This window comes from Thamnophis sirtalis, unplaced genomic scaffold (assembly GCF_051295495.1).
Source record: "Thamnophis sirtalis isolate CommonGarterSnake01/CBP01778 unplaced genomic scaffold, rThaSir2_p1.2 scaffold_2, whole genome shotgun sequence".
Taxonomy (NCBI): domain Eukaryota; kingdom Metazoa; phylum Chordata; class Lepidosauria; order Squamata; family Natricidae; genus Thamnophis; species Thamnophis sirtalis.
This window is the reverse complement of record NW_028261382.1, coordinates 93,891,836-93,903,444: the sequence shown is the minus strand read 5'-3', so window position 1 is coordinate 93,903,444 and position 11,609 is coordinate 93,891,836. Positions and strand designations below refer to the sequence as shown.

At 44.6% G+C, this 11,609-nt stretch overlaps 1 protein-coding gene across 2 annotated transcripts; it reads left to right on the top strand.

Moving 5' to 3' along the window:
- Positions 1-7: 7 nt before the first annotated feature.
- Positions 8-10,830, top strand: THYN1 (thymocyte nuclear protein 1). Of its 2 annotated transcripts, XM_087706385.1 has the most exons (8): positions 8-157; positions 1,736-1,808; positions 3,029-3,225; positions 4,520-4,588; positions 5,036-5,128; positions 7,187-7,282; positions 8,483-8,633; positions 10,642-10,829. In XM_087706385.1, the coding sequence occupies exons 2-8, from the start codon at positions 1,766-1,768 to the stop codon at positions 10,698-10,700; spliced, it is 708 nt and encodes a 235-aa protein (XP_087562511.1). In that variant the 5' UTR covers positions 8-157; positions 1,736-1,765; the 3' UTR covers positions 10,701-10,829. The 2 variants fall into 2 exon arrangements, with proteins under 2 accessions (XP_087562511.1, XP_087562512.1); XM_087706386.1 differs by lacking the exon at positions 4,520-4,588 and having other exon boundaries at positions 10,642-10,830.
- Positions 10,831-11,609: the final 779 nt, after the last annotated feature.

The window sequence follows — 11,609 nt, the reverse complement described above, 5'->3', positions numbered from 1 at the left end:
CACAGCGGCGCTTTTGCAAGGAAGGACTTTTTGCAAGGACTCTTCCAGTTGGTGCTGGGGACGGAGAGCTGAGAAGGTCGTAGGCGCATTTCCCCCTTCTTCCGGGCGATTGTTTCTGCAGCATTCACGTACACGGGAAGCCTCTTCTCAAACGAAGGCATGCAGCTTTGCTCCCCTTCTCCCTCCCCTTCTCTTCCTCATCCTTCCTTCCTTCCTTCCTTCCTTCCTTCCTTCCTTCCTTCCTTCCTTCCTTCTTTCCTTCCTTCCTTCCTTCCTTCCTTCCTTCCTTCCTTCCTTCCTTCCTTCCTTCCTTCCTTCCTTCCTTCTATCCATCCATCCATCCATCCATCCAGCCAGCCAGCCATCAGAACAATTAGCCAACGTGGAACGAAGTTATGGGTGCCTCCATCGCTGGAGGTTTTTAAGAAGATGCAGATTAACAGAGTTGGAAGGGACCTTGTGGGTCATCTAGTCCCCCCCCACTCCCCCCCCCCGCCCCAAGCAGGAGACCCTACATCTGCCTCTACCTAGGATGGAACTCACAACCTCCTGATTGTGAGGAGACAGCTCCACCTCTAGGCCACAGCAGACGCCCAAGAAGAGCCTAGACAGCCACTTGTCTGGAATGGTACAGGGCAGAGGTGGGTTGCCTCCCGGTTTCACCCGGTTCGGCTGAACCAGTAGTGGCGGTGGCGGGAGGCTCTGCCCACCCACCCGGACGATTCTGCGCATGCGCAGAAGTGTTGCGCATACGAGTGAGCATGAGCGAACCAGTAGTAAACTGGTTAGCAACCCACCAGTGGTACAGGGCTTTTTGCTTCAGCAGGGGGTTGGACTAGAAGACCTTTAAGGTCCCTTCCAACTCTGTTGTCCTTCCGCTTCTTTCCTTCTCTTTTTTCCTCCCTCCCTCCTTCCTACCTACCTACCTGTGAGAACAATTGAAACAAGTGGAACAACTTGCCTTCAGAAGTTTTGGATGCCCCATCACTGGAGGTTTTTGAGAAGAGACTGGATAGAAATTTGTCCAGAATAGTATTTAGGGCCTCCTGCTCGAGCAGGAGGTTGAACTAGAAGACCTCCAAGGTCTCTTCCCACTGCTATACCCTTCCTTCCTTCCTTCCTTCCTTCCTTCCTTCCTTCCTTCCTTCCGTCCGTCCGTCCGTCCGTGATAAACTATGTTTTCAGTGCAGTCATCTTTATGCAATGTTATTAAAAATTATGCACAATAGTTTGAAAGTTTTAACTATTGAAGAGAGAAAAAGGGAAAGGTGAAAATTCTATCAGTATCCGTTGCTGTTTAGGACGTCAGTATTACACGCATAAGAATGTTTGACTTTTTGTCCAAAATATAACATAAAAGAGAACCACTGCAATCCATTCGAAGTGTTCGTTGTACAATGAAACCTGACCTAATTGTTTAATATTAAGTTTCTCCATTGTATTGTCACTTACTGTAACACGCACTGTCTCCTGGACTCCGCATTTCTAGTCGGTGGGGTCTCTTACCTCCAGGCAGATCTGTCTCCCGAGCCTTGAGGAGTAGCAACATGAAAAGGAAATGAAACCTGAACTTTCACTAGAAATTAAACCGGCTGCTCAGGGACCCACACTGGGTGTTCATTTATTGATTTAAAACCTCTTTATAACCACCCATCTTCCACCAAACTGGACAGCTGCCAATCAGAGAAGGTTTCCACTGATTCACGGGTGAAATCTTTTTTTTTTTTTTTTACAGGTACCCAATCTACTCCTTGGCAGCAAAAGAATGCCCACCCGTGGCAAGAAAAGAGGGCGGCCAGCTTTGACGGGTCAGTGGATATTTCCCCTTAATGCACATTCTCTATGTTTCCTGTTTAAAATATATGCTTCTCCTTCAACCATGCCTATATTCCAATTTGCAGTAAGATGTAACAGCTCAGTATGGTTTTTCTAATGTTTCCAGTGTGTTCGTTTTCCCACACAGAAGAGGGGTAGTTGATCGTCCATACTGTCTTCTTCTTCTTCTTCTTCTTCTCCTCCTCCTCCTCCTCCTCCTCCTCCTCCTTCCTCTTCCTCCATCCTCTCCTCCTTCTATTCTTCTTCCTATTCCTCTTCCTCCTCTTCTCCTTCTCCTCTGCCTCTTTCCCCTTCCTCTTCTCCTCCTTCCCATTCCCCTTCTCCTCCTTCCCCTTCTCCTCCTCCTCCCTTTGCCTCCACTTCTTCCTAGCATATTCCCGCAGCTGCAGGGTCTGCTTTTCAGATCATTGAGCACCATTCCTCCTCCTCCTCCTTCCCCTTCTCTTCCTTCCCCTTCTTTTCCTTCTTCCTCCTTCCCCTTCTTCCCCTTCCTCCTCCTTCCTTCTCTTCCTCTTCTTCCTCGCGTATTCTCTGGTGTGCTTCCAAAAAAACCAAGAATATATGTGGTAGTTTTCCAGACAAGCCTTTTTTTTTAACTTCTTCGTCCTTTGCTTCATTTAAGATCCATGTTCCCAGACTTAATAAAACCTACTCAAAGGTGCTTTTTCAGGAGGCAAGTGGACTTCCTTGTTTTTTTCTTTTGCAGACATTTCGTTTCTCATCCAAGAAACTTATTGAACTCTAACAGGATGGTGGAGAATGGAAGGATTTATATTCCTTGCAGACAGCTGGGCATTTGCATCCTTTTAGAGGGTCATTGAGGCCACCTGGAGATTTATCTCTGTCCTCAGGGTCACCTGAGTGGCCCTCTTGGTTCCTGTCATCTGCAATTTTTGCTCCTGGTTCCTACTACACTACTACTCCTCAGGTGACTCTGAGGGCACAGATAAATCTCCTCAACAGCCATCTAAAAGGATGCAAATGACCAGCTGTCTGCCAGGAGTATAAATCCTTCCATTCCCCACCACCCAGTCAGAGCTGAAGAAGCTTCTTGGATGAAAAGTGAAATGTCTTCAAAAGGAAAAAATAAAACAAGAAAGTCCACGTGCCTCCTGAAAAAAAGCATATTTGGGACAATTTGGATGACTAAGAATCTCTACAAAATCCCGTGTTCTGATTTTGTCGCCTCAAGCTACCAAGCAGCCCAAATTGGCTAAAACTGAGATCCAGAAGACGGAGGGATCCAAACGGCCCAGTTCTGGGTTGAGAGGAACTGGGACAAGCTCGAAAGAAGATGCTGGGATTGAGGACAAAAGCAAGACAGGTTATACTCACTGGCTTATGAAATCTGAGCCGGAGAGCAGGTTTCAAAAAGGAGTTGATATGAAGGTGAGCAGGTTATTTTACCTTTTAATTCTATGAGTTGGTAGAGATGGAGGCTTGAAACAATAGAAGTAAAACAGAAACAAAAACAGCCCCTTAAATCAGCAGAATACACTATTATTATACAATTGTATCACAGCGGCCAGTTGTTTCGCCGGATTTGGCATTGGTTACTAGTCGGGCCCCACCCAGGGGCCTAGGACGTCGTAACGTATTTTCGTAATATGCGTGCAGATCCAAGCAGTGCGGCTTTTTGCATTTGACTGATGGTGATTTTGTCAATTTTTAACTGTTTTAAATGTAATTCCAGTGCTTTTGGAATAGCACCCAGTGTGCCAATTACCACTGGAATTACCACTGCTGGTTTGTGCCATAGTCGTTGAATTTCGATTTTTAAGTCCTGGTATCTTTCATGTTCCTTCTCGGCGACCCTGCTATCACCTGGTATTGCGATGTCTATGATTGTGACCTTATTTTTCTCAACCAGTGTGATGTCTGGTGTATTATGCGCCAGTATTTTGTCGGTTTGTATACGGAAATCCCACAAGATCTTGACCATCTGATTTTCGGTGACTTTTTCAGGCTGATGTTCCCACCAGTTTGTTGCTGTTTTAATATTATAATTTTTGCACAAATTCCAATGGATCATTTGTGCTACTGAATTGTAATCAGTCTGCGCGATTTTTTTACAGCAGCTGAGTATGTGATCAACAGTTTCATCAGCTTCTTTGCAAAGACTGCATTTGGCATCATCAGAGGATTTTTCGATTTTGGCCTTAATGGCATTTGTGCGGATAGCTTGTTCTTGCGCAGCCAGGATAGTGACTCTGTTTCTTTCTTTAATGTACCTGTTGTTAACCATAACCAAGTTTGTTCACTGTCCACTTTATCTTTTATTTTTTCCAGCAATTGGCCATGCAGTGCTTTGTTCTGCCAACTCTCCATTCTTGATTTTATCACATCTTTTCTGTATTCTTGTTTCGTCTGTTGGGCCTTCAATAGCTTTTTGTTCTTTACTTCGATTAATAGATGTTCTTGTTGTTGTTATTATTATTATTATTATTATTATTATTATTCAGCAGAATACATTCTTATTTACAAGTGATTTATGTTACACAGACAGATTGTTGTCTGAGGCATTTCTAGATACCTCGCTTATTCATTTATATTTCACTGTTTATTCTCCCTTGCCTTCTTTTCTCAGTTTGATATATCATGTTCAATTTAAAATATTTAAATGTTTTATGGAAGAAAATAGCAGGGCTTTGAGTAATGGGATGTTTGCGGTTTCGTTCACCAGTTTGGCATTGAAGACTTGAAAGCTCAGCCTAATGAAACGGCTTGCTGGGATGGAGTCAGGAATTATCAGGTAAAACGGTGGTGGAATGTGTGTGTGTGTGTGTGTGTGTGTGTTGCATTTGTGCTGATAAATAAATAAAGGGAGACTAGTATAGATCTATTTCAAGCTATTTAGCCCACATCAGCTAGCCATACCCTTACTGGGAATCGAACCTGAGCTTATTTATCAGCACAATTGCAACCCAAATGTAACAAAGGCAATAGTAAAAATAATGGCTTTCTGTCTGGATGGTCTCTTGTGTTGAGCTGATAGAATGTTGTAGGGTCTCCTGCTTGGACAGAGAGGGGTTGGGCTAGATGACCTACAAGGTCCCTTCCACCTCTGTTAATATGATTTTTTTTTTACTTCTAAAACTGGAGCAATATAGATGGCCGTGGGGCTTATATAAAAGTGTGCGAGCTGCGGCTTGTTTCCTGCACATAACAAAAGCTGGAAACCCCTCTTCTCCCTTGGCAGGCACGGAATTTCCTGCGGGAGATGAAAGTTGGTGAAGAAGCCTTTTTCTACCACAGCAATTGCAAGGAACCTGGGATTGCAGGTATCATCAAGGTGAGTGCAGAGTTGGAAAGGCGTGCACAATTCTGGGAAAGCACCACAACACCAACAGGCTGAACATTGGCTTCATGTGCGAAAGGCAAGATTGAATGTTGGCCTTAATGATGACTATGATCATGATTTATCATTTATATCTTTTATGTACCTGAGAGCTTATGCACCAAATTCCTTGTGTGTCCAATCACACTTGGCCAATGAAGAATACTCTTCTCTACTCTTTTCTACTCCTCTATTCTACTCCTACTCTATTCCAACTCTAATTTTATTCCATTCCTACCCTACATTCTATTCCATTCCTACTCTACATTCTATTCCTACTCTATTCTTACTCTATTCCTACTCTATTCTGTTCCTACTCTACTCTATATATTCTATTCTATACCTACTCTACATTCTATTCCTACTTTATTCTTACTCTATTCCTACTCTACTCCTACTCTATTCTAATCCTACTCTACTCTATTCCTACTCTATATTCTATTTTATTCCTACTCTACGATCTATTCCTACTCTACTCTATTCCTACTCCATTCCTAATCTATTCTATTCCTACTCTACATTCTATTCCTACTTTATTCTTACTCTATTCCTACTCTACTCTATTCCTACTCTATTCTAATCCTACTCTACTCTATTCCTACTCTATATTCTATTTTATTCCTACTCTACGATCTATTCCTACTCTACTCTATTCCTACTCTACTCTATTCCTACTCCATTCCTATTCTATTCTATTCCTACTCTACATTCTATTCCTACTTTATTCTTACTCTATTCCTACTCTACTCTATTCCTACTCTATTCTAATCCTACTCTACTCTATTCCTACTCTATATTCTATTTTATTCCTACTCTACGATCTATTCCTACTCTACTCTATTCCTACTCTACTCTATTCCTACTCCATTCCTAATCTATTCTATTCCTACTCTACTCTATATTCTATTCTATTCCTACTCTACATTCTATTTCTACTCTATTATTGACTCTATTCCTACTCTGCTCTATTCCTACTCTATTTTATTCTATTTGTAAAATGTGTGAATTGTAGATGGGTCTTGTAGGTTTATTTATATTTCCTATTTCTTAACTGCCCAGGTAATCCTCAACTTACAACAGCCCATTTAGTGACTGTTCAAAGCAACAACGGTATTGAATGAACGGAGTTACGACCACTTTTAAGACTTACAATTGTTGCAGCATCCCTGTTGCCACGTGATCAAAATTCGGAAGCTCGGCAACCGTTTCGTATTTACGACGGTGGCAGTCTCCCAGGGTCACATGATCCCCTTTTGCGACAAGCCCATTCGATGGGCAAGCCGGGTTCACTTAACAACCGTGCGACTCGCTTATCAACTGCAGTGATTCGCTTAACAACCGTGGCAAGGAAGGTTATAAAAATGGGGCAAAGCTCGCTGAACCACCGCCTTGCTTCGCCATAGAAATTTTGGGCTCCGTGGGGGTTATACGTCGAGGACTACCTGTACAATCAATAACATTAAGATCAGAATGTTGGATTGTGAGGCACTGCCGAGGTGGTGCAGTGGGTAGGGTGCAGTACTGCAGGCCACTTCAACTTACTGCTATCTGCAGTTCGGCGGTTCAAATCTCACTGGCTCAAGGTTGACTCAGCCTTCCATCCTTCCGAGGTGGGTGAAATGAGGACCCAGACTGTGGGGGCGACATGCTGTCTTAGAGAGGGCTGAAAGCCCTATGAAGCGGTATATAAGTCTAACTGCTATTGCTATTATTGCCTCTTTGAACCACGAAGGATGTTTTTGCAGTGGTGAAATTCAAATTTTTTTTTACTACCAGTTCTGTGGACGTGGTGTGGCGTGGTAAGTGTGGCTTGGTGAGCATGGCAGGGGAAGGATACTGCAAAATCCCCACTCCCGCCCCACTGTGGGGCCAGCCAGCATTTGCTGGTTCTCTGAACGACTCAAAATTCCTGCTACCGATTCTCCAGAACCTGCTGGATTTCACCCGTGTATATTGGTCCTTATGGCTATGTGGCTGTAGTAACTGGGATCTCCTCTCCCCTTTCCTTCCTAGGTTGTTAAAGAGGCTTACCCTGATCACACCCAGTTTGAAAAGAGTAATCCGCATTACGATGCTTCCAGCACAAAGGAAGATCCCAAATGGTCCATGGTAAGATGGATTTCATCTGGGCCTTGTGGTTTGCTAAGGTCCTTTAACATGTGAAGTGTTAATACCACTTTATAATACCTTGGTAAGGCCACACTGCATCCAGTTTTGGTCACTACGATGTAAAAAGAATGTGGAGACTCTAGTAAGGGTGCAGAGAAGACCATCAAAGATGATTTGGGGACTGGAGGCTAAAACCTATGAAGAACGGTTGCAGGAACTGGGTATGTCTAGTTTAATGAAAAGAAGGACCAGGGGAGACATGATAGCAGTCTTCCAATATCTCAAGGGGGCCACAAAGAAGAGGGAGTCAAGCTATTCTCCAAAGCACCTGAGGGCAGGACAAGAAGCAATGGGTGGAAACTAATCTAGGAGAGAAGCAACTTAGAACTGAGGAGAAACTTCCTGACAGTTAGAACAATTAATCAGTGGAAGAACTTGCCTCCAGAAATTGTGAATGCTCCAATACTGGACATTTTAAAGAAGATGTTGGATTTCCATTTCTCTGAAGTGGTGTAGGGTTTCCTGCCTAGGCAGGGGGTTGGACTAGAAGACCTCCAAGGTCCCTTCCAACTCTGCTATTGTATTGTATAACAGATTAACGGAGTTGGAAGGGACCTTATAAGTCCGTGATGGTGAATCTATGGCACGCCTGCCTCAGATGGCACCCAGAGCCATATTTACTGGCACGCAAGCAGTCAGCTCCGGCGTGCATTCAAGTGCCGGCCAACTGAATTTCGGCCTTCCGGAGGGTTGGGGGTGGCCGTTTTTGCCCTCCCCAGGCTTCAGGAAAGCCTCCAGAGGCTGGAGAGGGCGAAAAAGACGCCCAGCGGGATAACTGGAAGTTTGGAAATGATGCGTTTCCGGAAGAGGGCCAGGCAAGGCCGTCTTTTCTCTCCCCAGGCTTCAGGAAAGCCTCCGGAGCCTAGGGAGTGGTTGTGCATGCATGCACTGGGTGGGGGGTGGGTGGTTTTACGCACACATGGGCAAGTGGGTAGGGGGGATTGAATTGGTGTGGGCATGCGCGCGCACAAACAATTTTGTCACACCGTAAGAAAAAGGTTCGCCATTGCCGTTATAGGTCATCTAGTCCAACCCCCTGCTCAAGCAGGAGACCCTGGGCTATTTCTGACAAACGGCGCTCCCATCTCTTCTCAAAAGCCTCCAGCAACGAAGCTCCCACCCCCTTTTTTGCTTTCGCAGGTCGATGTCCAGTTTGTGCGAATGACTCGACGGTTCATCCCTCTGGCTGAGCTCAAAGCCCATCGTCAAGCCCACCAGAGGTCCGGAGGCCCCCTGAAAGAGATGGCTCTCTTCACGAGGCCGAGGCTGTCCGTCCAGCCTGTCACGGATGGTAAGGCCTTGAGAGAACCCGAGGCTGCGTTTGCGCCTCCCGATTAGCTCCGCTGTGCACATACAGAGAGTCCCTGAGTTACGACAATCTGTTCAGCGGATTTTCAAAGCTACGACGGCGCTGAACGAAAGGATTTACAACAGCAGTCACATGAACAAAATTTGGAAACTGGGCAAGCTGCTTGCAGTTGCAACCATTTATAGGAGTCTTTTGCCATTAGGGCTGCTCTTAATCTTATTAACCCATGTAGTTTGACTGTGGTATTATTATTTTTTTCTTCCTTATTGCATTTTTTTTACTCAGTGGTGCGGTGGGCTAGAGGTGGAGCTCTCGCCTCACAATCAGGAGGCTGTGAGTTCAATCCTAGGTAGAGGCAGATATTTCTCTGTCTGGGCACAATGAGGATGCATCTCCTGAACAAAACTCCGCATTGGTGATAGGAAGGGCATCCGGCCAGTAAACACCTCCATTAAGTTGGCCAAACAAAGCATTCAATTCATGTTTGACCATCCCTGCCCACTTTACACGAGCGAAGTCCAGTGGGGAAGGTCAGAGGCAGTGTGATTCACTTAGTAACCACAACAAGAGTCATCAAACGGGCCATGGCTCACTTAACAACTGCCTTGCTTAGCAATAGATGTTCAAGTCCCAACTGTGATCATAAATCGAACATCACCTAGAAGTAAATGCCATCTTGGAATGGGATAGATTTGAAATTAATCAAGTTTCTGGATCATTTGCTTTGGGGATCAAAATCCGTTAAGGGAGCAGTTAGGGTCTGCTTTTAATACTCCACGGATTTCCATTTCTCGCAGTTTACTTCTGAGTAAACCACAATCAGTTCAGTTTGGGCCAAGGTAAAGCCAAACCAATGCACAAGGATAAGTCAACCCCGGATATTTGTTGCTTACTAAACAAACTGTGGTTAGCCTCAATAAGTCACAGGTCACCCCAATAGGTCTCCCCCACACCTCCTTCTTCACTCAGACCTCCTCCTCCCTTTGCACACTTACACCCACCAGTGTGATCTCTTTCTCCAACCTGTCTGCACCTATATATATACACACACAAACACACAGTCTTTCCCTAGCCTCCAAGCTTGTACCACACTTTGACAGCACTCCCAACCCTTCTGCGGCGTGGGCCAGCCCTCCGCCACCCTTATGGACTTCTTACCTGGGTATTCTTTTGTGGTCTGCCAATGGCCAGCGGATATGGCAGCAGATTCGGACAGTGAGGAGGTTGGGGAGGAAGATGGGCCAGTCCTGGAGTCTGGGGAAGGCTCTGAGGAGGGCTCTGTGTCGGAGGCAGAGAGGGAGCCAGAGCTGTATTCCAGTTATCAGTTGCCTTCAGAGTCAGACATCAGTGAGGCAGATGAACAGCTGGAGCCTGTTCCCAGTGTGTGCATGCGTAGAGTTGCCAGATGAAGGGAACAGCTAAGGAAAAGGGATCAACTTGGGAGTAAGGCCACAGGTGGACGATGAATGGGCCCTCCCAGAGGAAATAAGAGGAGCGAAAGGGGAGTGGAGTTTGCAGGAGACAATTAGTTGGCTTCATTGGTTCGTAACTCTCTGAAACTCCTTGCCATGTTTTGCAGATATGGGCCTGGCAGCTCTCCAAGACAGATAAGGTCTGTGATTGTAAATCCTCCCTTGAAAGACTTTGCTGGATGTGAATGAGCAGAATTCACAGGGAATTAATAAAAGGGTTTTTTTTGTCGGGACAAGGAATTTGTTTCATGCTCTTGTGGAAGTCTAGATCAGAACACTCTCCGCTTCCCCCTTAACAAAACGTCTTGTGTTTACGTCAGTTAATCAGAACTGCCTGGATTGCTGTCGCTAAGCGATGAAGTCACATAATGCTGTGCTTTATAAACTTTGCCTTGCTCAATGATGGCATCTCGATCTCATTTGTCATCGTTGAGGACTCTGTTAAGCCAGGGGTTAAGAAAAGGTAAATAGAGCAGGATGCACCTTAACTGACTGCCTTTTCTCTTTTTCTTTTCAAGAGGAATTTGAATTCATTTTGAGCCTTGAGAAAGGGACGAGAAAGACTCACGAGAACTGATTTTAAAACCATTTCCTTTCAAAGCCAACCGACAGCAAAGCGCACGAGAGTTTACCGTTCAAGTTGTTCTAGTTCCTGTTTGATTGTGGTGCAACCTTTTCTAAATAAATCTTTTTTTTTTTTTTTAGTAATGATTTATTTTAAATTTTCAAGGGAGGGAAAACCATGTTCTTCAGGCCTCGAATTAGCTTGCACTTAAAAGAGACCGATTTAACAATTAGCTGGTTTGCGTTTGCTAAAATCAAAAGGCCGTAATTATCTGCCTTCCCACTACTGCAGGTTTCCCAATGAAACTCTGTGAGGTTATGTGCAAAAAATTTCCACTGCGCCACCTCGGCTCTTATAAGTATGCTCAGAAAAGGCTTGTATACAGGTAGCCGTTGACTTACAACAGTCCATTTAGTGACCATTCGAATTCAACAATGGAAAAAAAATGAGACCGTTTTTTCATACCACCATTGTAATAGCATCCTCATGGTCACAGGACCAAAATCCAGACACTTGGCCACCGACTTGTACTTGTGACGGTTGCTGTGTGATGATCCCCTTTGGGGACCTTCTGACCAGCTAAGTCAATGGGAAGCCAGATTCACTTAACGACAATGCTGTCACTAACTGAACCATGGCAGCGATTCGTTTAACAACAGTGGCAAGAAAGGCCGTGAAACGGGGCAAAAATCACATTTAACTGCCTCGCTTAGCCACAGAAATTTATTGGCTCCGCTGTGGTAGTATGTGGGGGCCAGAACAAAGACTGGTGGGACCAGGATAAAAATATATATATATATATACACACATTTTTTTAAAATAGAATAAAATTAAGTTATATACAGTTAGTAAGCTTGTTCCTCAAATAATTGATCCTCCTCCCTCTTCTTCCCATCTCAATCGAGTAACAACTTTTGAAAG